Source organism: Heterocephalus glaber, unplaced genomic scaffold (assembly GCF_053883595.1).
Source record: "Heterocephalus glaber isolate CG9 unplaced genomic scaffold, H.glaber_assembly_v1.0 deba00001204, whole genome shotgun sequence".
NCBI lineage: Eukaryota > Metazoa > Chordata > Mammalia > Rodentia > Bathyergidae > Heterocephalus > Heterocephalus glaber.
The window spans coordinates 543,139-569,218 of NW_028258214.1; the positions used below are offsets into that span (position 1 = coordinate 543,139).

Sequence of the window (26,080 nt, forward strand, 5' to 3'; positions counted from 1 at the left end):
CACATGCAGTGCCGCAGATCCGCAGCTGACCCAGACCTGAGTCATGCAGTGTTTAGTGTGAAGTTGGTTGCGTGTGGACTTTTTTGTTTTTTTGGTACCGAGGATCGAACTCAGGTCCTTGCGCTTGTGCAAACCACTGAGCTAAATCCCCAGCCCCATGTTGACATTTTTTAATGCAGTGAACTGTGTAGTGTCATGTCAGTTTTAGCCAGGAATTTAATTAATTTAATTTAACCAGGAATAAAATGGATTTTTTTTTTTAGTGTTTCAATAAATATTGATATGCTTAGCCTGATTTAAAAAAAAAAAAGCAAGTTTCTTCATGTTTGGTGTGTGTTGATGTTGAGATCTAAATGATTCAGAGCTATTTCTTCATATTTTTTTTTAATCGGGAATAAATTAGTTTTATTCAGTTGACATTGTTTTAGTGAATGTTAAGTATGAGAAACGTTATGATTTTTTCCAGTTGATTTTGAATCTGGCAGCATTGTTCTCCTTGTTATTTCTCTAAAATACTACCTTTTGATTCCTGCATCATTTATGGGTAGTGATTTTGTCTCCTTCACCTCAATGCCCACGTGACTAATTTCTGGTTACTGCCTTATACACCACATACAGCATTTGGTCTCATGTGCCTGCATAGTAGAGACAGTGAGCAGACATGTTTATCATTTTAAACTAATAGGTAGGGCCGGGGTAGTAGCTCAGTGGCACCACCCCTCCCCTGGCAAGCACAAGGTCCTGAGTTCAATTCCCGGTACTGAAAATAAAATCAATAAAATGAAAAATAAAAATAAAATAATATCTGGACAATGGCTTCATTCAGAGACCCATGTGCTTCTCATGTACTCCATGTGTTTTCTCTCATTACAAAGTTTCATGTTATTTTTTCTTCTTTAGAGGCCTTTAAGAAACAGTGACTATAAATTGAATTTTAGAAGATATACTTATGCCAAGATTCAGATGGTGAGATGAGGTGTTTGTTTGTGGATTTTTGTGGTGCATTTTACGATAGGTTTCTGATGCTGAAATATCCTCATCCTTGTTCAGATAAGCACCACTTTCCTATGATGCAGCTGTGCACGTGTGCGTGTGCATGTACGTGTGTGTGTGTGTGTGTGTGTGTGTGTGTGTGTGTGTGTGACTGTGACTGTGGATTACCCCTGGGACATCATACAGGCTCGGCACCCATGTTATTAGCCACATGCCAATAAGAGAAACTGTTCTCTGTTACCACCTTGTATTAGCCTAGGTAATGCTTCATCCCATTTTGAAAGTCTGCATGCTGACGTGTAGTGTCCCTGTCATTCTCTTTCCTTGAACACATTTATCTGGTTCGAGGTAAATATTGCAAAAACCTGATAGAATGTACTGTAGCGCTTTCTTAACTCTTTTGTCTGATACATGCGAGACCGTGCCTAGCTGGGTATATCTTACTTTCATTATAAGTTTTGATTAGTATGTGCTTGTAATGGACATTAAATACAGTCATGGCAATTGGCATATATACATTGCATACTGAGCAAAATTGCATCTTGAGCAATATGTTTATACTTTGATGGAGACACTTGTAAACTCTCTCTGAGGTGAACCTATGGAGGGAAGTTTTAGACTGACACCTTAGGTGTTTGATAGTTCCTCCAATTTTCCAGACTCCCCCTTGTAGTACCTGACTTGAGCCTTTCTACATTTCTAAGCATTTATTCATCTGCAGGGTAAAATTCAGTACACTATGGTTTCGTTCCATTTTTAGGTCTCTCTGAATAGATCATTGCTTAGTCAGGAGTAGGCATGCACCTGTCATCACAGCAGTTGGAAGCTGATGCAAGGTTGGAAGTTCATGGCCTGCCAGAGCCCCATAGTGGGACCTTTTCCAGGAATTTAAATATCCATGATATTAATAATTATTTTTCATTTTCATGTTGTGTTTTGCCATTATGCCTTTCTTGTTATAACTGTTTACCTTGTTTTCTCGTTTGCAAGGTATTCTGTTTTCTTTGAATATTGGTTGTATATTTTTGATGAAGCTAAGCGTATTGCTCATGTGCTGTGTATTAAATAAACATAGTTTTTCAAATGTTAATATTTTGTACAAAAGTTACTGTCTAATTCTAAATATGTCTAAATTTATTCCCTCATTTACTGCAGAGATAATAGATGATTCAATAATATACCCTGTGTCAAGCGAATGGGTGGAGTGAGAAAATAGCTCCGTGGTGGAGCCTGTGCTTTGCATGACTGAGGTTCTGGATTCCTGCTGCTCACACTTCTTGACAAAGACATAGGATTTGGAAAGCTCTTCCTTCCCTGTAATTTCTAATATTTCTTTATTACAGTCAATGTATTACTTAAACTTACAAATACAACATTTATATTTTGTCCCAAAGCATACAAAGATTTCATATGTCCTAACAGAATTTACTGTGGGTTGCCTACTTGTTCCCTATTTTGGGAACATTTGAGGTGTATCCAACATGTAGTGTCCGAATAGTAAGCACATTAGAAGAAATAATTCCTAAATTGCATTTCTGAAATCTATTGAAATTTGCAACATCAGTCATCTACTTATGTAGTAATGATTTAAGTGTTTCAACATACAACTCTAGGACATTATGCTTTTTAGTACTTGAATTCCCGAGAAATTTTAATTTTATACTGGTCACCCAGCAAAATGAACTCTTGCTGAGTTGCTGATTTTGACATTGAAATTGTGATTCTCTTGCTTTAGGCATTTTATTTTATTTTATTTATTTACTTATTATTATTATTATTTGTGTGGAACCAGGGATCGAACTCAGGACCTTGCACTTGCCAGGCAGGCAGTGGCACCACTGAGCACATCCCTGGGCCACTTTAGGCATTTTAGCCGCTGTGTCTGCAAATGTGTAGGACCATTCCCAGCTCTGTGCATTTCCTCTACAAAAGGAAGTTTGACGTCTGGAGTGAGTAACAGTCATATAAATATGACATAAATGTAAATCCATACATGCTGAATTATTGAGAACAGACTGACTCGGGGAAAACATTGTATGAAGCAAGCCAGTTCGAGTGCAGCTTTACAGAACATGAGCACCACGAGGTGTGTCACACCCTGATCACACTTCCCTGTCTCCCGTGACTCCTGATGCTGCCCCTTCTTGCAGTCAGCACTTCTTTTGTTTTTGTTTTTGTTTTTTTGGTACCAGAGATCGAACTGAGGACCTTGTGCCTGCGAGGCAGGCTGATGCGCTGTTCACACTGCTGGGGGATCTGCCACTGAGGGGAGGGTGCTGTCTGGAGTGCATGCTGCTCCCCACATCCGTGAAGCTATTGTCTGCTTTCCCCCTCTGAATGATGTTCTGTGTGATAATCAAAGCTTACCGACCAGCTGTGCCCTGCTGCTGCGTCACAGGTGTGGCTCAGCCCTTCACATGCTCTTCAGCGTTTGCTACACTCAGCCTTCTTCGTGGTTGTGGGATCAGGTGACTGGCACCTTTTCATGTCCTGGGCTGCGATATGTGCAGTGGCCCCTGTGACTGTGACTACTTAGGGACTTTGTCCTGGGCTTGTGTTACAGTTTCAATCCAGATGTTCTCCCAAAGCATCAGGCCCTCACAGGGCAGGCGGGCTTTGGGGAGGTGACTGGCTCCTGGGTGTGACACTGGATTAGTCCTGCAATGGGGTAATGGCTGGGTCTGGTGTTGGCAGGAAAAGCCTGGTGTGAAGAGGTGGGTCACTGTGGGTGTGGCCTAGCAGGTGTGTGTGTATCTGTATCCGTATGTATCACTGCTCCTCACTTGATGGCTCCCAGCTTCCTGCCTGCCAAGCCCCTCCCTCTGTCAAGCCACCCTGCCTTGCAGCCAGCCAGCTAGGGGCTGATACCTCTATGACCTGTGAACCCAAAGCAACCTTTCCTCCTTTCAATTGTGGGTGTTGCGTATTGTGGCTCAGTGACGAGAAAGAAACTCACAGATGTGTTCAGGGATAGCATTTTAGTGACAGTAGTAATTTTGCACCTTGTCTTGTGTGAGTCTAAATGTTAACTCAAGACTGCCTGGCGCATTTTGCAATTCATGTTAAGTTGCAGGGAGAGGAGACTGTGTTCTCTGTGTGAGATCTCATTGACTATTTAGTTGCGCTGTGTTCTCCTGTGTCTGTTGAGGCTGTCGACTGCAGGAGCCACTGTGCTGAGGCACAGAGGTGTCCTCCCCTTGGGTCTGCTTTACTTACTGTAGATGTGAAAGTGCTCTCGCTCTTCCTTTCACATTCACTTGTTTTTGGTTTTTGGTTTTGGGGGGTTTTTGGTACCAGGGATCAAACTCAGGTCCTCGCGCTTGGGAGGCAGGCAGCGGAACCATTGAGCTAAATCCCCGGCCCCACATTTACTTTTGAAAACAAGAGAGGCTCCTTGGAAAGTCCTGCACACTGTAGTCATAAAGCCCTCATCTTCAACCTCGGGAATAGGAATCAGAACAACATGCAAAAGGCTTAGCCCCTGAAACTTAAGTCAGAGCATTTCTGGCTAGAGCTGTAGTTAATAACCACACCACAGCCTCCATATTTCTTTCTTCTCTTTCATCCATCTGTCCTTTCTCCTTCTGGCACTTTCTCCCCACCTTTTCTGTTCTTCAGTTTCTTCTTCCATTTTCTCATTCCTTCTTTCTGAAGTTTAGAGAGGCTTAGAAGCTCTCAGGTCATAATCTGTAGAATATGGCCCAGTAGAAAGAAAAGAGAAGAAAAATCCCTTCCTTTTCTTACTAGGTGAAGTGGAAAGTGGAAGTGCATGACTTCACCATTTGATTTTTTAGTGGCAACATTTATCCCTCAACACTCATTCCGTTCATGTCCCAGTTGAGGACAATGTGATCAAAAGCCTAGGTGTGCACACCTGTGGACCTGACAGACGCTTTGAGAGCCCCAAACTCTGCCTGCAAGAGTGTTTCCACTCTGTGTCCCATTACCCCAATAACCCTCAGATCAGGCTCCTTTCTTCCCTTTTTCAACATACAACCTGCTCTAATTCACCTGAGTGTCTGCTGTGAGAACAACATTCCTCTTGGTTTTCTGTACTGTAAGCTCCACAAAGGTGAACATGAAAGCCACTTCTCTCAAGGAGAGCATAGGCGTTTGCACCACAGGTAGGATGCATATGCACGAAGTAGCTTGAATGTCTGCCTTGTCTTTCTCTGATGTTCTAACCCACCCTCCTCCTGATGGCCAGCATGCAGTCTGTGAACTGCTTGCTGGGTGTCTGCTTGCTGGGTGTTTTCTTTGCACATGGCAATTTATTGTTTATATGTTTTGCAATTAATTTTATTCTCAAACATGCTTTTGGTGAGGGGCTGAGGATGTAGCTCAGGACCACAGCACCTGCCAGGCAGCATGAGGTGCTGAGTTGGAACTCCAGTATTAAAAACAAAGCCTATAGGTGAAATTTAACAATACAAATTTCCTAGGAACCCTCAGAATGTGTTACAGCTGGGCCTTTTCAGGGTTAAGAGTACCCACATGAACCCTGTTAGACTCACCCTTGTCTGCCCCGTGGGTAGCCACTGTCCTACTTATTTTGCTGTTTTGTGTAAATTTACCATGAGTAATTGTGACTGTGCAGTATTTGTTTGCTTTACCACCTTGAAATGTTAAGTGAGTGAGTCCAATAGGAACTGCACAGAAAAGCATTCCATGAAGTTTCTTAGTCACAGTATGTTTCGTATGTGGTCATGCCTGTGTCATGGGGCAAAGTGGTTTCTTCTCCACGAGGTTGAAGTTTTTTCAAGGTTAGTTTTTTTTGTTGTTGTTTTGGGTTGTTTTTGGTACCGGGGATCAAGGTTAGTTTTTATAGGTGTGAAAAGAGACACATTTATGCTCAGAAACAGTGGCACCGTGTGGTTTCTGGTACTGGAATAAAAGCTCGGGTCTGTAGAGTTTGGCACACACCAGAGTAGAGAACATGCCTGTGGAGTGCAGCACTTGGTCCTTCCTTTTGTCGTGAGTCTACCTACTAGTTCTGTCTTTCCAGAATTATGCTTCCTTTGCCTGTTTCCTCAGACAAGGGCATGGATCTTGCTTTTATTTGGTGTTTTCTCTTCAGGTTTATATGTTTTACTCTCATTTCTTATGTGTGCATTTCTTACTTGGTACACAAATTCTTTTTTTTTTGTTACCGGGAATCGAACTGGGGATCTTGTGCTTGAGAGGCAGGTGGCAAAAGCACTGAGCTAAATCCTTGGCCCACCACAAACTCTTTTTATTGCATGCACTGCAAATATTTTAAACATTTCTCATGTCTTTTACCTCCCATGATTTACATAAGTTTCAATATCTCCCTCTAATTCTGACAGCTTCATGATTTTCCTCTGGGGAAATACATTTTTTCACTTCCAAAAATATTCAATTGATCTTTCCCCTTTCAAGATGTAATTTAATTAATATGGAAGGTGTATGAAGAATAAAGCCCCTGCTTCTCCCTACCTCCTGTATCACACAGATTGTCATTTGTGCCATGAGAGCTCTATAAGCATCAGTATTCTGTGATATCTTGTATCTAGATGGCCCTGTAAAGCCTCATGCAGTCAGAGGTGGGGCTCTTCAGAGACAGCTGGATCTAGAATGTGTGATACTGGGATTGATGCATGGTGTGATGCTAGGATTAAGGGTGTGAGTGCTACCTGGGTAGAGTGGAGAAAATATAAGGGGCAGAGAGAGAGTTTTTGTTGTCATTTGTTGCTTCCTCCTTGCTGCTTTTGCTGCCTTCTGCCTGCCATGGACTGTTTCTCCTCTGCGATGCCCCTCTGCCATGTCACTCTGCCTTGGAGCCAGCCCATTATGCACTGAAACCTGTAGAAACAGTGAAAGTAATTTTGGGTGTTGGGTATTTTCTATGAGCAATGAGAAAAATGTAATTAAGACATTCTTTTTACATGCAAGCCCATTGGAAACTCTTCTTCCCTTTTTGTTGTTATTCTCTCTACTAATAAAACAGTGCCCTAAATAGTGGGTTTTGAAACTCTACCTTAAAGATGCTGTCACATTTGAGGGTTTAATTGAAAAAAAATTTTCTTCAGTTTCTCCTTTCATTATTAGTGCCTGTTAAGTGTGCAAAATATTGGTAATGAGTGCATTTAGTATCTATTTTTATCACATCCCTCCCCTAATTTCTCCTCTTATGGCACATTTCAAGTCACTGAACCATGGGATCGTATGTAGCCCTTCATCTAATTTCTCTGTGATTTTCCAACAAAAACTGATTTTTCATTAGCTTTCCAAATTATCATTGATAAATTTTGGCTCACGTTCAATGCAGGCTTTGTCTATGAAAGCAGGTTGAAGTTTCAAAATGCTGTGTAAATAGAATCAGAGAAGCAAGGAATCACCTCCCTAAATAATGAGTTCGGAAAAAAAGATATTTTGTATAATTTAACAGTGTAATTCTTCAGACACTCATCTACCATACTTTCTTCACTTGGATTCTGACTTGGTGGGGTCCCTCTGTGAACCATGCTTTAGTAGCAGTGTACAAGCAAACCCAGGTGTAATCAGCAGGAGAAGCAGTGTTCCCATTGCACTGTTGCTTTAACAGTGAATTCCAGTGTAACAGCAACGTTCATGTGTGAGGTGTGCATGTGGATGGAGGATAAGTGTTTGATGACTGAGACATGAAGTAAATGTGGAAAACTCAGCCTCATATCAGCTTTGTATGAGATGAGATGGTTCATGTTGTGAATCTCACGCTTCTTCCTGGAAACACGTCTGATGCTTTAGGAGGCAGTGACCTTCGAGGATGTGGCTGTGAACTTCACCAGGATGGAGTGGGCTTTGCTGGATCCATCCCAAAAGAAGCTCTACAGAGATGTGATGTGGGAAACCCTTAGGAACCTGGCTGCCATCGGTAAGGAGATACCATTTCCTCATCTCTGCAGTCAGAGAGCCTTGGTTGGTGCTCACCAGTGCAGTTTCCTTAATCGGAAGGTGGAAGCATGGTGATGCATCTTCCAGGCATGGTCACATTTTACTGTGACTCTAACTGGAAACTACCAATTTTCATATAACGCAGTAAGTCCTCATTACATTTCTGTTGCTGCACTTTAGGGAGAAGCTCAGGTGACCAGCAAATTGAAGATGAGTACAAAACTTGGAGTAAAAGTCTAAGGTAATTTGCACTCAGAAAAATAATTTTCCTCCAGTGGCAGAAATACTAAAACCAAGCAAAGTATATAAACAAGGCCATGGTCAAATTTTTTCATCTCACAAAATTTCTCAAAGGATTTACCCACATTGAATATCTCTGATCTGACAATTGAGTATTTGAAATATTTCTGTATCTGAAATGTAGGTGCTACTGATATTGTGACAAACATGACATGTTTGATGTAATGTAACAGAGCCAACCACCAGGCACAGTGTGTGCCCACCTGTAACCCCAGCACTTGGGAGGCTGAGGCAGGAAAGTTGTGGCAAGTTAGCAGCCAGCCCTGGCCACATAGTGAGTTTCAGGGCAGCCTCAACTGCAGAGTGAGAGGCTGTCTCCAGAAACACAAAGAACAAGCAAATTATGTTCCATGCTCAAAATTACAGGTATGTTGAATGAAATTGCATTCTGGCCTTGTGTACAGGAGTACAGAAAACTAATTTTGTGGATACACTGAGAGCTAAGTTTTAATTGTATACATGTGTGAGTGTGTGTGTGCGTGTGTGTTTTTAAATGATGAGTTTCATATCAAACAAATGATATGAGTAATACTCTATGGAGTTGAACGTGATATACACATTCGTATTTGAAAAATTGCTAATGTTGTGGATGTACACAAAATCCACGTGAATGCCGCTGTTTTGATCATAGCTATTATTGGTGTGACTCTCAGTGCGGTATAAGATCTAAGGAAGTGTACATAGAGATTCCACAAAAGGGAAAAATCAAAGTTCCATATCATCCCCCTATACTTTGTGTATATTTGTCACAGAGGTAATCATATTACCAGCATGTATAAATACTCATTTGTAGAAGCACAACTTAGCAACGCTAAGCTCTGGAGAAAGCCTAAATGCCTATTCACAGATGAGTTGATTAAGGAAACATGGGGTAGCCTGAGCATAAAGGGGCAGGCTTGGAATCCCAGCATTGTGGGAAGTTGAGTCAGGAAGGTCATATATTTATGCTCAGCCCTTCCACCTTAACGATAGGTGAGACTGTTTCCACATAAAAATTTAAAAACTCATGGGTGTATCTGAGGACTAAAACCTGGGTTCAGTTTCCAGCACTGAAAACCTTGTGATATGTACGCATGATAGAAGAGTATTCATTCATAAAAGAGAAACATGATGTCATTTGCCAAAATTTGGATGGATCTAGAGCCCATGATGTTAGATTACATAAGGGAGACACACAAATTTCAGTATCAGAAGTTATGTTTTACATGAGAACCCCAAAACATGAATTAAGGGGTCAAACCAAGGAGGGATGGTAGAAAAGAGAGAGGCAGACATTTTGGAGTGGGTGAAGAGGCTCAGTGGAAGGGTAGAGAATGGAGTCATGGAGGAAAAGGTATCAAAGGCATCGGTATATGGAATAAGTTTCATCCAGGTGTATTCCCAGTCCCCCAAATAAAGTTAAGTATTCTGTATTGCATGTCAATTAGGGACTCCAAATGAATCCTACTGCTGTGGTAAAAGCTCTTTCCAAGCCATCATTGAGTGTACAGTACATTCACGATGAAATATTGTTAAGGGACATCAAAGCAGATCTCTTTGTAAATCATTACTACAAAGGCACTTTTAAATGTGATTGGTTGTTTTGTTACTTTTCCCTTTTACAGAAGTTTAGAAGGAGAGAAATCCTGTCCATATAAATTATGGTACCAAGATGGAGAAATGGTTGTTCAGACTCCAGATACTAATGCATACATGAAACTTGTTTGTATAAAACCAGGTGAAAGGCTTTCCTCTAGAAGGCCCCTGATTGGTCATTCATCAGCAGATGGGCCCACCGCAGCTAACATTGGACTCAAATCACATGAGCAGCAAGGATTGGAAGAGAAGTTGTCTAACTGTAACACACATGGGAAAACCTGTGCTAAGCTCCAGTCCTCTCAGAAACTTGCAAAGACAAGTCCTGGGGAGAAACCCCATGAACACAGGCCATGTGGAAAGTCCTACTCTGATTGCACTGAAGAAAGTACCATTGAAGAGAAGCCATTTGTTTATAAGCAAGATGTGAAATCATTCATTACAGCCAGTGATGGTCAGATCAGGCAAAGCAGTCACAGTGAAATGAATACATATGCATGTATACCATGTGGGAAAAGTTTTAATTCTCACCATGATATTCAGACCCATGAAAAAGCTCACACTGGAGGAGAAGTCTGTGTAGGCAAACACTGTGGAAAATTCTTCATGAACAACAATTCATTTGGCAATCATGAAGGAACTCACACTGTAGAGAGACCCTATGTATGTAAACAATGTGGGAAAGTTTTCAAGAAAAGCAGTCTTTGTGAACTTCATGAAAGGACCCACACTAGGGAGAAACCCTACATGTGTAAGCATTGTGGGAAAGCTTTCAACAGACACAGTTATCGTCAGACACATGAACGGATTCACACTGGGGTGAAACCCTATGCATGTAAGCATTGTGGGAAAGCTTTCAGAAGAAACAGTCATTGTCGAGTTCATGAAAGGATTCACACTGGGGAGAAACCCTATGCATGTAAGCATTGTGGCAAAGCTTTCAGAAGAAACAGTCATTGTCAAGTTCATGAAAGGATTCACACTGGGGAGAAACCCTATGCATGTAAGCAATGTGGAAAAGCTTTCCGCTCTCGTGCAAATTGTTATGCACATGAACAGACTCACATTGTGGAGAAACCTTATGTATGTAAGCAATGTGGGAAAGCTTTCATCAAACACAGTCAATGTCAAAATCATGAAAAGATTCACACTGGGGAGAAACCCTATGTATGTAAGCAATGTGGGAAAGCTTTCAGCACACACAGTTATTGTCAGAGACATGAAGGGACTCACACCATGGAGAAACCCTATGTATGTAAACAATGTGGGAAGGCTTTCAGCACACACAGGTATTGTCGAAGACATGAACAGACTCACACTGGAGAGAAACCCTACATATGTAAGCAATGTGGGAAGGCTTTCAGTAGACCAGAGAGTTGGCAAATACATGAAAAGACTCACACTGGGGAGAAACCCTATGTATGTAGGCAATGTGGTAAGGCTTTCAGAACACGTGCTGATTGTCACTCACATGAACAGATTCACACAGGGGAGAAACCCTATGTATGTAAGCAATGTGGGCAAGCTTTCAGCACACGTGGTACTTGTAGAGGACATGAACGCAGTCACACTGGTGAGAAACCCTATGTATGTAGGCTTTGTGGAAAAGCTTTCAGAATACGTGCTGATTGTAGAACACATGAACAGATTCATACAGGGGAGAAACCCTATGTATGTAAACAATGTGGGAAAGCTTTCAGCACACAAAATTATTGTCAAAGACATGAACGGACTCACACCATGGAGAAACCCTATGTATGTAAGGAATGTGGGAAGGTTTTCAGCACACTCAGTTACTGTCAAAGACATGCACGGACTCACACCATGGAGAAACCCTATGTATGTAAGCACTGTGGGAAGGCTTTCAGTAGACCAGATAATTGGCAAACACATGAAAGGACTCACACTGGGGAGAAACCTTATGTATGTAAGCAATGTGGGAATACTTTCAGCACACGTGGTGCTTGTACACGACACAAACTCACTCACAGTGGAGAGAAACCCTATATATGTAGTCAATGTGGAAAAGCTTTCAAAACACGTGCTCATTGTCAAACACATGAACAGATTCACACAGGTGAGAAACCCTATGTATGTGAGCAATGTGGGAAAGCTTTCCATACACATGGTGGTTATACACTACACAAATGCACTCACACTGGGGAGAAACCATATGTATGTAGGCAATGTGGAAAAGCTTTCAGAACACATACAGTTTGTAAAATACATGAACGAATTCACACAGGTGAGAAACCCTATGTATGTAAACAGTGTGGGAAAGCTTTCAGCACACACAGTTATTGTCAAAGACATGAATGGACTCACACCATGGAGAAACCCTATGTATGTACACAATGTGGGAAGGCTTTCAGTAGACGAGAGAGTTGGCAAATACATGAAAAGACTCACACTGGGGAGAAACTTTATGTATGTAAGCAATGTGGGGATGCTTTCAACACACATGGTGCTTGTACACGGCATGAACGCACTCATACTGGGGAAGAAGCCCTATGTATGTAGGCAATGTGGAAAAGATTTCAGAACACGTGCTGTTTGTCAAACACATGAACAGATTCACACAGGGGAGAAGCCCTACATATGTGAGCAATGTGGGAACTCAACACATGTGGTGCTTGTAGACTACACAAATGTACTCACTGGGGAGAAACCTATGTATGTAGGAAATGTGGGGAAGCTTTTAGAACATGTGCTGCTTGTAAAACATGAATGGTTTCACACTGGGGAGAAACCCTGTGTATGTAAGGAATGTGGGACAGCTGCTAGCAACACTTGTTTTTCCAAGACATGAATGGCCTCACAGTGAGGAGGAACCATATCTATGTAATCACTGTGGGAAAACTTTCAACACACATGGTTTCTGTCAAATACCATGTGTATGTGACACTGGAGAGAAACCCTCTCTATATAAACAGTTGTGGAAAGCTTTCAGCTTATATGATAATTGTCAAAAACATGAAAGATCATACTCCATTGAATCACTAAGCACTGGGTGACTGCATTCAATACACAGACAAATTGTCAAATACATGAAAGAAATTACACTTGTGAGGAAGACTAATCATGAAAAGCTTCACTGAAGCAAGCATCGTGCACAGTAATGGGGGAGTAAAATAATTGAATACATAAAGTCACTTACACTGACATGAATGTGCCTGGGGAAAATCTTTTCAAGTAGATGGTGTAAAACCTGTGAGTCTATAGAGATGTTACATACATGTAAGATTTCATAGTGAAGAGAGTAGAAATCTGTGTGAGCAATGTAGAAATATTTTCAATTGCCTCATACATGGTTTGTGGTTTTTTTATGGTACCGGGGATTGAACTCAGGTCATTATGCTTGCAAGGCAGGCAGCAGAACCACTGAGCTAAATCCCCAACCCAGTTGCCTCATACATGTAAGAATTAACACGAAAGGGAAAGATAGATGGAAACCTTCAATTCTGCTTACCTTGAAATACATGAAAGAACTCCTACTAAAGAGAAACCCTGTAGAAATAATGTCAGACAGCATTGTGTTTTTCCCATAACATCAGAAAATGTACAGATTCGTGGGTGTTAGTATAAAGAATATGAGAAATCATTTTTCCATCACTTCATGACACTGCGTTGCACAGTGGAGAAATTCATATCAATGCATATTATGCGGGAACACCTGTGGTCATTTTGGTTTAATTGACAGTGCAAATACACAGTATTGTGAGAAATCAGTATGAGGGAAGTACACAAATTATCAGTTGTCCTGCCTGAAACAGTGAATATTTTCTGAAGCACCTGTCAGCGTACAGAGTTCTCATAACTCATTTTCCAAAGCCTTTGATCACTTCTCATGTCATATGCACCTAAAAAATTAAATGTCAATTATTTCTCCAGAAAATGCACAACCAGAACAGATGTCCTAAAGTGCATGTATATCATGAGCTCAGGGTTAAAGTGGATTTCTGGATTAAAAATTTTAAGTTCTCTTTTCTGAATGTTGTGGTCACATAATTTTATACATTTAGGTAAGCAATAGAATGACACTGTAAATTGGGTAATTGTCTTCCTTATGTTGCAGTATGTTAGATTCACACATGAATTCCCTCATTCCTTACATGCCACTAGGCTCCATGTTTTGTAAGAATTTTTGTTTTGTTTTTTTGGTACAAGGGATGAAACTCAGGACCTTGAACTTGTGAGGCAGGCAGTGGAACCACTGAGCTAAATCCCCAGCCCTACATTTGTTTCATTTGTTTTCTTTTGCTTTTTTTTTTTTTTTTTTTTTGGTACCAGGGATCGAACTTGGGACCTTGCGCTTTCGAGGCAGGCACCAGAACCACTGAGCTAAATCCCCAGACCTACATTTTTGTTTCATTTGTTTTCTTTTGCTTTTAGTAATTAGGGAATAATACAACTCCAAAACTGAATTTTGCTTAAATGTCATTTTTCTAGTAGCTTCTATTTAAACTTTGGTGTATACATTTCATTCTAGAAAAATTTTTAATTGAATGTAATGTCATTTTATAATGTTATTAGTATCAGTTTCCGTACATGTTTAGGAGTTCATCTGTTTTCAAACGTAGTGTAAATTAGCAAATGTTTTTAATAAGAAGATCTCTATATTCCAACATATTACAGATTATATGCTCTGCATCAGAGCCATTGTTATATGTGTTCATTATTAATTTTTTTTTTTTTTGGTACTAGATATCAAACTCGGGACCTTGCACTTGAGAGGCAGGCGGCGGAATCACTGAGCTAAATCCCTGCCCCCAGTATTAATTGTTTTAAATCATTCAATTTTAGTTTTCATGTTCATGTTGCCATGATTGATTTTGGTGGTAATTTTTAAATCTGTTGTGCAAAAAAATGTTATTTTTGTGAGTCCCACACTGCCAGAGACCAGCAGGACCATACTTTTTTCAAAGAAAATATAATTAGTTCTAATAATTAACCACTCCACAAGCTATGAATGATAAGATTTGGTAGGAAGTACATTCATAGAGGAATTTTTGACAGTGTTGAAATTGTTTTGACAGTGATTTCTACTCTTTGTACTGAAGCAGTCTTTAGTTTTTGGATGCTGTGAATACCAATTTGTGCTTTGAAAATCCATTTTGTTTTTTTTGTTTTTGTTTTTGTTTTTTTTTGGTACCGGGGATCGAACTTGGGCCCTTGTGCTTGCCAGGCAGGTGACGGAACCACTGAGCTAAATCCCCAGCCCTCCATTTTGTTTTTTAACCTGGGAATCTTAAATGAGTTTGTAAAAAAAGAAACAATTTCTGTGATTTGTTTGTGTTCAGTTTTATTATCTTTAGAATAAATTTATTGCTTAAAGTAGAGACATTTATAGCTGAATGGAAGCACAATGAGGCCATCCTCTTAAATGAAATAAATAGGACACGCATGTGTAAATACCAAATGATTTCTCTGGTGTGAGAAGCTGAAAGTGTACATGAGGACCAAAATGTGTAGTAGGTAATGTGAAATAGGCAGAAAATGTCTGAAGGAGGAGGGGAGCTGAAGGGGAGGGGAAAGAAAGAATATGAGAAAAGGTAAAAACAGCAACAAAGTGTAAACAGGGAGGGGTGGAGGGGTAGAAAGGAGGACGGGAATGGGGAAAAAAGAACCAAGATATATCATGTACAGGTACAAATCCCGAATGCTGACTCATCATTTTGTATACCTAAAATGTACCGATAAACTTAGTGAATAAAGAAAAGAATCAATTCAGAGTGTTTTGGTTATCAGTAAGTGCCACTGTCTGACGATTGCAGGAAGTGATGTCACTTCCACTGCATAAGACTTGTGCAGGCTGTCAGTGTGAGACCAGCTGGCTTCCTTGAATTATGTTCCTTCTTATTTCCTGATAGTGCAGTGCTTTGTGAAATATTCTGCATTGTTTCATCCTTACATTCAGTAGCTGCTCCACTTACTGTGGGGTTGCATTCCAATAATGCAAGGTCAGAGCCTTGGTGAGAAATCCATGAAATATTCCCAATATTTTGTACAGTGTACCTCATCCTAAGTGAACTTAAATTATCTTCAGACAGTTAAATTAGCTGTCAGGTGAGCAGTAGTATAAAAACGATGTCTTATTGGCTTCCTTAGTTTGCTTTTTTTGAGAAGTGTCTCATCATATAGCCCAGGCTGATCCTCAGCCTCCCAAGTGCGGGGATTACATGCATTCACCAGCACACCTGGTAAACAATTATGTCTATTTTATAATGGAGTATTAAATGTCACATGTGCTTCATGAACATTGCAGAATGTAGTATTAGCTTTTACATGCTTGAACATGGGGCTAATTGTTTGTTTGTTTGTTTGTTTTGGTTTGCTTCTTTTTGGTACCGGGGATCGAACTCAGGTCCTTGCGCTTGTGCAGCAGGTGGCAAAACCACTGAGCTAAATCCCCGGCCCATGGGGCTAATTTTACTGCAGCTCATTCCTAATTCTTATCATCATCAGGACTTTGCATAGTGTATACTGCTATTCCAGCCCAAGGAAAAGTGAAAATAGAGGTCATTGTATTGTGAGCATATTTATCTCCTACCATCTTAGCATCAAAAAATCTTACTGTTGCTAGTAGTTTGTATCTAATCCACTCACTCGAGAAGCACAGGTGAATTGAATGATTAAAACCAACCTGTGCAACTCAAACCTGTGTCAAAGCAAAACATGAAAAGCTGCAGATGTAGCTCAGTGAATTAATATTCACTGAGTAAAGCCTGTGTTCTATCTGCCGGGCATAATGGCACATGGCTGTAATCATAGTGTATGGAAGGCTGCAGAAGGAAGATCGCCATCACTTGTAGACCAGCTTCAACTACATAGAGTTCAAGGCCAGCCCGAACTGGATGTTAAGACCCTGTCAAAAACACAAGAAATAGGGTGGGGACATAGCTCAGTGGTGTTACACCTGAATGACACAAGGTCCTGAGTTCAAGCCCCAGGACAAAACAAAAACAAAAAAAACCCCTGTGTTTTACTGAGCAACAACTGTGGTCTGTGTTTAGTTAATTTCTTTGGGTGTGTGTGATTATTTATTCACTACTTCTGTAATCACATAATCATTACTACTACATTTCATCATTGGTTATGTTCTCCCAAGTTTTTCCTTCAATTTTACAAAGAAAATTTTAGCACACAGAACACTGGTCTTCACCAAAGCTGCAAGCCTCATAGCGGTCATTTATCCCACGGTGATGGGCATGTGTTGGCATGGGTCTTGCCCATGTCACAGACAGGAAATTCAAATGTTCTGCATATGACTAATGATTGTATGCATCTTAGAGACACAAGTCAACAATGTCAATAAGTCTACTGTATGCTAGCCCATAAAGCATTCTTATGTAACTAGATGAGAATCAAGATTATTAGATGCATATTATCAAATCATAGGGCAATCACACTAGAAGTCAATGTCAGTAATATAGAAACTATGCAAACACATGGAAACTCAAGAATACTATCTTCTATAAATCTCAGAATTAAAGAAAAGCTTATACAGCTTCTAGAGTCAAATTATAATGCCAATGCAAGATTACCAGTAGGACACAATGACAGCAGTCCTCTGATGGAAGAACTTAAGTGGTGAATGCCCACATCAGAAAAACCAAGTTCACATAAATAACCTAATGATGCATCTCAAGTTCCTGGAGTAATGAGAAATCCAGATCCAAAGCTCTGATGAGAAAGACAAAAGTAGAAAAGAATAAATTGAGACTAAGAAATACGATTCAAAGAGCTGTTTGAAAGAATATACAAAATGGACAATATGTTAGCCAATCTTATACAAATAAGGAGAAGAAACCCAAGTATATGCAATTAGAAACAAGCAAAACCAGGTCAATGTATTTGTGAATACACTGGGCAGCACGAGAGGTCCATGGCTGTAAGTGTGCACATCTGAGAAAGAATCTGTCAATGTAAATAATTCTGTGATGCATCTCAAGGTTCTATTACAACAAGAACAATCCACATCAAAGTTTAAGGAAGAAAATTATTAAGATCAGAACAGATTTTGAATAAAATACAACATAAAACATTACATGTTTATCTCAGTAAACAAAAATGCTTCAACAAAATCCAGTATGCAGTCATGATAAAAACTGTGAAGAAAATAGGTACAGAAAGACCTGAACTCTGCCGGGGATTTAGCTCAGTGGTTTTACCACCTGCTGTGCAAGCGCAAGGACCCGAGTTTGATCCCTGGTACCAGAAAGACCTGAACTTCTGGTAAAAGGCATTTATGAAAAATCTATTGGTGATATGACATTCAGTGAAAACAAAAGATTTCCTCAAAATTTAAGAAAAGAAGAAGGTCCCCTATCACAACTTCTCTTTAATGTAATCCTCAAAATTTTAGCCCAAATAGGTAAGGAACAGCAAGAAATAAAAAGGATATAGATAGAAAAGGAAGGAGTCTGATTATCGCTATCTGAGGATTCCCTGTTTCTCTACATGGAAGACCCAAAAAACCCCCAAAGATTTCTACAATTTTAAACAGATTCAGTAGTGTAGGATGATCAAAAATCAAAACAAAAATCAGAATTATTCTACACCATTAATTAAAGTACCAAGGAAAAATTAGCAAAATAGGGCTGGCTTTTCAGTGGTGCTGCCACCTGCCCCCCAAGCACAAGGACCTGAGTACCGGGTACCAAAAAAAAAAAAAAATTAGCAAAACCATACCATTTCCAATAACATAAAAAAGATTAATGCTTAGGAATTACCCTAAACAAAGTGAAAACTTCTACTATGTAAAGTAAAGTACTCTGGAAAAGGAGACTAAGGGAGACATCAAGAAATGGAAATATCCCTATAATCTTGGATAAGTAGAACATTGTCACAAGGCATATAATTTCAAAATGAACACCAAATTTAAGACAACCCTAATCAAAGTATGCAGAAGTGTCCTCACAGAACTAGAAAACAATGCAATAATTCATATGGAATCAGAAGAGAAGAAGGGTAGCAGAATCAATTCTGGGCAAGAAGAGCAAAGCAAGAACCACAATGCTACAGTAAGTACTCTGAAAAAGGAGACTAGAAAAGATTGAAAAAGAGGAAGACGTCTCCTGTCTCTGTGTAGGTGGAACTAAGAAGACACAAAATGTCTATACTGGGCTGGGGGTGTAGCTCAGTGGTTCCTATGCCTGCCTCACAAGCACAATGTCCCAAGTTCAATCCCTGGTACAAAATGGGGGAGGGGGCAGGAAAGCCCTCACAAATGGAAACACTTACTGAAAAATATGCATCCACAGTGCATAGATGCTTCTCAGAAGAAATACAAATGGCCCATAAATATGTGAAAAACTTTAATTACTGATCCTTTTCAAAATGCAAATTAAAACCAGCGAGATTCCTTTTCAGTACAGAAAAATGGCTGTAGTTTTAAAATCATATAATAACAAATGGTGAAGGACTGCAGGGAAAAAACCATTTTTCAGTATTGATGGGAATGTAAACTGGTACAACCCCTGTAGAAATCAGTATGAAGATTCCTCAAGACAGTAAAAGAGAAATTCCATTTGACCAGCTGTTCTCTGCCTCTTCCCTGAAGAGGTAAAGACATCTATTACAGTGACACATGCAGGCCCTTGATTCTAACAGCATAATTCATAATGGATAAAGGTTGGAAACAGCCTTAATGTCCATAAACAGATGAAGGGATAGAGAAACTGTCTTGTCAATATGCAATGGAATACCACTCTGCCATCAAGAAGGGTAGGCTTGGGCCAGGGATTTAGCTCAGTGGCACCGGGCCTGCCTCGCCAGCACAAGGTCCTGAGTTCGATATCTGCTCCAGGAAGGAAAAAAAAGGATAAACTTGAGCCATTTGTGGAAAAATGGAAGCACCCTGATTCCATATCAAGCGAAGTAAATCAGACACGGAAGCTTACACAGTACCTGTTTTTTCTAACATGACACAATCCATAGCTAAAGTGAAGAATAAAAGATAAACAGGAGATATCAAGGTGCACATTTGGCATGAGGGAACTGAACTGAGGTGTGGGTACAGGGGAGGGAAATGAGATTGGAACAGGGTGACGGATTGCGAAGTGCTGTGTACACGCACCAGGTCCCTACCAGGAATGTGCTCATCGTGTGCTACAAACGTACTGAAACTGTACAAAGGGGCCCGGTGCATTCTGGGAGGTGGAGGGAGGGCAGGGGAAGGACTAAACCTGTACTCCAGGTTGTGGGTGGGAGATTCAGCTCAGTGGCAGCATGCCTGCCTTGCAAGTACAAGGTTCGATACCCCCCCAAAAAAAGTGCATTGCAAATTGTCGTGTACATGTACCAGCTCCTCACCACGCATGTAACCATCATGTACTACAAACTTGTACTGATAAAATAACACGCTAAAAATCACAATAAGTCAGACTCCCAAGCTCAATGTCAAGCTTAATATCACTAGATCCGTCTTAAATGAGCAATGCAAAATAGGAATAAATTGAAGAGAAACACATAAAATGCATAATAGGAAGCAAGGAGAAGGGTCTTTTTCCAGAGTAAATGGGGCCAAGAGAGTGATGGGAGAGAGAAAGCGTGGAGGAGAAGCGGATGAAAAAAGAGGAAGCCGTGTTCTACACTTGCACCAGCTTTCCACAGTGAATGTGATTCTTATGTGCTGTGAACAATTACTAATGCCAATAAATGTTTGAAAAGGTCAGTTCTCATCACTTCACAATTTTTTTGGCCAGGTTCAATGTACTCATTTCTTCAATAAGGAGTGACTGAATAAGAACTCTCGGGACATAGTTTCTAACACATAAGTAAATAACAATCCCACAGACATAATATGGATCCCGAAAAAATTGCTAGTTTTTATATTCCTTTTTCTTTTTCTTTTGGTAACAGGGATCAAACTTGGGACCTTGCGCTTGCGAGGCAGGTGCTGGAACCACTGAGCTAAATCCCCAGCCCTATATTCCTTTTTCTTGAAAAGCATTTCTTTGTTCATTTTGCAATTTCAATGGGTTTCTTTTGAATAGCATTTCCTTTTGTATGGATTATCCCATTTCCTTGGAGTATGTATCTCCGTGTTTGGACCTTTCTAAAAGCATACTCCATCCTCAGACCCTTTCATAGTAATTAATAAAATTACACCTCTCCACCCTGCCAAAATTTCTTTACCGAATATTAGTTGATAGAGTTCCATCTGCGTAGGAGGGTCTGTAAACCTCTTTGATAAAATTATCTGCTTATTTCTGGTGTTGTGCTGAAGGTAACACCCCCCAAATCATACGTGGATCCCATGACCAAAGTATTGTACTACTTGGATTTCTCACACTCAAATGTGCATAGATTTTTACTTGTTCACATAGTTGCATCTCTTGTAGTTGGAATACCTATGGGATACAGCGAAGGAGGAAGGGAGCGGAGACAGACATGCAAACGCACACAATAAGAGAGAAAAAGAGACAGAAAATATTCATCTGCAAGAAGATAATCTTTAGCCAGGGGATTTAGCTCAGTGGTGCTGCTGCCTGCCTCACAAGTGCAAGCGCAAGGTCCTGAGTTCAATCCCCAGTACAAAAAAAAAAAAAGATAACCTTCATCGGAAGCCATGTTAGCCAACACATATATTTTGCACTGTTTATGTCTCCAGAACTGAGACAAATATAATTTGTTCTTTGTGATCATCAGCTCATGATATTTTCCTACATAAGTTTGAGATTTCAGACCCTTCCAGCCACTTTTCTGCAAATTGACTATGAAAAGTATGGCATGACTCCTAAAAGGTGGAGAGAGGGTGGGGAGTTGAGAGAAGAGGAGAAAAAAGGAGTTAAGATATTTTATGTACATCCAGCAACTCCATGTGAGGAATGTAAACATTATGTATCTTTTTCTCTTTTTGGTACTGGGGATCAACTGGGGTCCTTGTGCCTGTGCAGCAGCAGGCAAAACCACTGAGCTAAATCCCCGGCCCTATGTATCTTAACTCTATATAAAAATACTGGCTTGCATGTGGACATACCTGAAATTATACCAAGTACTAAATTAGCTCACAACTCTAACATCAATATACTTATGATGTGAAAAGAGTCCAGGTAAGAATTGGATAATGAGCTCAACACAGTGCAAGGCACATGAAGTTTTATTTACAAACATATTCATCATGACACAGGTGACCCATGTGTCATGTGAAAAGTGGCAATGTCTGAAGCAGCAAGTCACACAAATACACAGTGAAGTCAAAGGGGCAAAATCTGAAGTTGCCAGAAACCAGTGAGACCCAGGGCTGGCAGAGGTGAACTCAGCAGGCACTGAGCCAACAGCAGCCCACAGGATTGCCATCATCTGAGGCGGGCAAGGCATCTGGCAGAAGAGCAGACACCCTGCCTTCTCTTGCATCCCATTAGCTGCTTTCCTATGGGTACTCCACATGAGCTGAAGCAACCAGGAGCCAGAGGTGGTTGTAGAGAACAGGGAAAGGGGCCATTACTAGAACTTCTGCAGTGAGTCCTAGTCTCCTGTGAAGCACAACAGCACAAGGCAAATTAACATACAAGAAAGGGTAGAAAAAATGAGACTTTGAGAAGAAGCTGAGCTCTGGGTCTGATCAATGCTGCTCTGGGTGCCAAAGTCAAAAACCCCTGAGCTTACTGCACCTTTATTCAGTACAAGGGGAGAAACAAATGTAACAAATGACTCCAGACAGAGTTCAGTACATGGGGAGAAACAAAGGCAACAGATGACTGGGGGGGGTGGAATTCTTAGATCACTGAGGAAGCATGCGGCTGAAGATTTTGTTCTTCCCTGGATGTCTTCAGCTGGTGCAGTCTGTCCTAGAGCATCCTAGCATCACCGGATCATTGAGGTCTCAGTTGTGACCAGAGGCCAAAGTGGAGCAATGTCCTGAAATGCCATAGCTGGCCTGTAGGCAGGAGAAGTAGGCCTAATCAAATGATTTTCCCCAAAATGATGTAGAATTACCTGACAGATGGTGGCAGGTTGAGTGTTGCAGCATTTACAAGCCAGCATCGTAGGTGACAGCACAATGTGGGTAAAGTCAGTGAGTCAGACCTGTAGGTGTCATCAGGACCAAGCTCGTTTTCATCTTCAGAGATTCTGTTCTGGCACCGTAACTGACAAATTCTGTGAGATTCTCAAGGGGCCAGAATATCATGTTCCTCTTGTCCAGTCTCCAAAGAAAGCCCCTCAGGAAGCCTTTCCAGGGGAGAAAATGATAAGTAATAGTGCACCTTTGGCCTCATCTTGAAGCACAGGGTGATGAGGTCCCACTCACTATATATTGAAGTCATGGCAATGAGGAAATAGTAGTCAGGTACGGTGGTGCACACCCCCAACCCCACGTAATTGTGTGACTTAAGTAGAAAGACTGTGAAGTTGAGGTGAACTTGGGAAATTCAGAAGGTCTGTGTTTCAGAATAAAACAGGCGGCCAATTTGTGGCCACCTAAGGTGATTGCTTGGCATGTATGGGGCACTGAGCTCAATCTTCATTACTTCAGAGCAGAGGAAAAAGGACACCTGTCCTTTAGGACACATGTTCCAGCATTTAAATTTTTTCCGTGTGCTCACTAGTGAAACGTGGTCCAATACCCGCTCACATGGTGGGGCAGCAGCAGTAAGCTTTGCCCTGTGCTGTGCACTACAGGACACAAGGGGGAGTAACAAATGCTCCTCAGGGACTCTTCAGTGAGGTACGCATCATGTTCAGTATTTGATCATGGAATAGACTCTATGTTGGATTTTTCTGAATATAGGTCAACAGAAATGTACTGAATGTATAAATAAACAAAGGGCATAGTTATATTGGCCCTTTCATTATGCATATGGAACAGGATTTTGTTTTTTTGGTAATGGGGATCACACTCAGGATGTTGTGCTTGCAAGGCAGCCGTGGTGCCACTGAACTAAATTCCCCCCCATTTATCTTTAATCCACCATGCTCAATCCCCTTTGGATGGTGCCAGTAGTTTTTCTAGAGAGGTTCTTTGCATTCAGATCAGTGCACTTCCTTCTGTCTCTAGTAGTATCACAGACACACTCAGCATGGTGCTTTTTAATTTTGTTGGCATGTGTCGATCAGAGCATTGTGAAGATGTTATCACCCTTCATATATTTCTGAAGAAAATCTCATGAATATGCTTTCTGATAAACAGGACCCAGATGGGCCAGGGATTTAGCTCAGTGGTTCCACTGCCTGCCTTGCAAGCACAAGGACCTGAGTTCCATCCCAGTACCGAAAAAAAAAAAAAAAAAAAAAACCCTAAACAGGACCCAGAGCCCTGGGAATGGGCTCACACTTGTGGGTCCAGAAATGTAGAGTGAGCAGCGTGCAGCACAAGCATGAGATGCTCACAGTGCATGAACACAATGAGCGAGAACTAAAGCACTGGCTTCCCCTAAGAAATCATTCATGCAGGCTGCATCTGTACTGGAGCACGAACTTTGCCCTGTATATGCAGGAGTTATGCTGTGAAACTAAGATAATCCTAGTTGTTCATCTGATACAGTACAACACTCTGCCATTTCAGCAGAGTCTGAAAATATTCAGTTTAAAATTCCAGAAATAAAAATTGGCAAATGTTCAATCATGTGCCATTCTTAATAGCACGTTGGGGTGTCATGGCACCCTGCTGCATTATTCAACCCCTTTCATCTTATCATGTAGGCATCATGTGATAAATATCACATTATGCCAAGAAGGGCACATACAGGAGAAAGGCATGTACAGAGAAAGACTACATTCACATGGCATTGATTATATCACATTTTAATTATACCCATTTCTTAAGTACTGTTAACATATACCAATGGAACATTTATCAACAAAATTTTGTTGCAGGTATTTAGGGGATTTTTTTGGGTACCGGTGATCAAACTAGGGTCCTTGCACTTGCAAGACAGGCGGTGGAACCACTGAGCTAAATCCCCGGCCTGCAGGTATTTAGTTATAGGAAATAGCTCTGTGTGTGTGTGTGTGTGTGTGTGTGTGTGTAGTTTACTACCATTCACTGTGGGAAGCACACTTTAGAGATATTGAAATAAATCTTCGTCAGCGGTGGGGACAACATTTTTTTTTTTCATGAAAGACAGTCTCACCTCCCCTTTGAAACAGTCCTGCTTTTATCAGCAGGAAAGAGAGCAGACAAAATAGTTCATGTTCTGGCTTTTCAGTTCAAGCACAGCCTGAAAATGTGAAAGTTCAAGTCCCAGAAATGAATCCTGGCAAAATTTACGTTTTGTGCCATCCCTAGTAGCATGGTGAAGTCTCATGGCACCCTGGTCCATCATTCATCTCTGTTCTCTTTGTGTAGCTGTCAAGTGATGTCACATCATGACAATCAGGGTGGGAACACAAAAAGGTGAGACATCACAGAAAGACACCACATTCACATTTGCTTGGTTATACCGTACTATCATTGTAACTGTATATCACTATTAAGCACTGTTGTTAGTGTGTACAATGGCACAACTGATGAATTAAATGTTATCCTACATATATCTGTATAGAACACATGTGATTTAATGCTATTCTCACTTGGTGGCAAACATTGTGGACACAGAACATATCTCTCTGAGAAGAGGCAGCACTACTTCACTTTTTCATTAAAATTGAGACGTTCTCTTCTCAGACTGTCTGATAAGAGAATTTTCAGACATTCTTCAGCCATCAGGGGCTGTATACTTCTGCACTGTGTGTCTGAGGGCTGGAATGCTGGGGAGATCAGGCAGTCTGGGTTGCATCAAGAGGAAAACACACAGGACAGAAGTGCGAGCAGAGACCCGTGGCTGACCAACTTGCACCAAGACAGGTAGCAGCTACAATGCTCGAGAAGAACCAGTCATCCACACCCATCTGAACTGCCCTGATTCCTGAAAACTCGATGCCTTTAAATCCGGGGAATACCTTGGTTTCACACTGGGTGTGATTCAGCCTCAGAAGGATTACACCTGGGGGAAGTATGAAATTTTGTTTGTTTTATGAGACAGAGTCGTGGTACAATGTTCAGGCCGATCTTGAACTCACTATGTCGCTCCTGCTGGTCTTGAACTTGCAACAAGCATTTTAAAATGTTTAGGATTCAGTACAAAAAGACTGTGTGCATCAGTGGCAGTGGGATTAGGGTAGAGACACAGCTTCAAAAAGGTAAACAAAGGCAATACAGCTGCAGAGAGAGCTCTGCTAGGAAGCATGGCCTATGGAGAGGAAATAACTACTGAGGGGAAGAGCTGAGAGCCCCTGATTGGCCAGTAGTTTTGCACACCACTTTGTTCACAGGAAAATGTATGCAGACTTCTTTGGGTTCTCAAATGAATAAATAATTGCCACTTTTACAGTG

General features: G+C 40.9%; 1 protein-coding gene across 1 annotated transcript in view; it reads left to right on the forward strand.

Moving 5' to 3' along the window:
- The window catches only part of LOC106007908 (uncharacterized), a 70,507-nt gene extending 44,427 nt beyond the window's left edge, over positions 1 to 26,080 (forward strand). Inside the window, exons 2-4 of the mRNA XM_087210776.1 lie at positions 7,741 to 7,867; positions 8,068 to 8,128; positions 9,792 to 26,080. Of these exons, the coding sequence (XP_087066902.1) occupies positions 7,741 to 7,867; positions 8,068 to 8,128; positions 9,792 to 12,282 (2,679 nt within the window). The 3' untranslated portion in view covers positions 12,283 to 26,080. The remainder of the gene's footprint in view (positions 1 to 7,740; positions 7,868 to 8,067; positions 8,129 to 9,791) is intronic.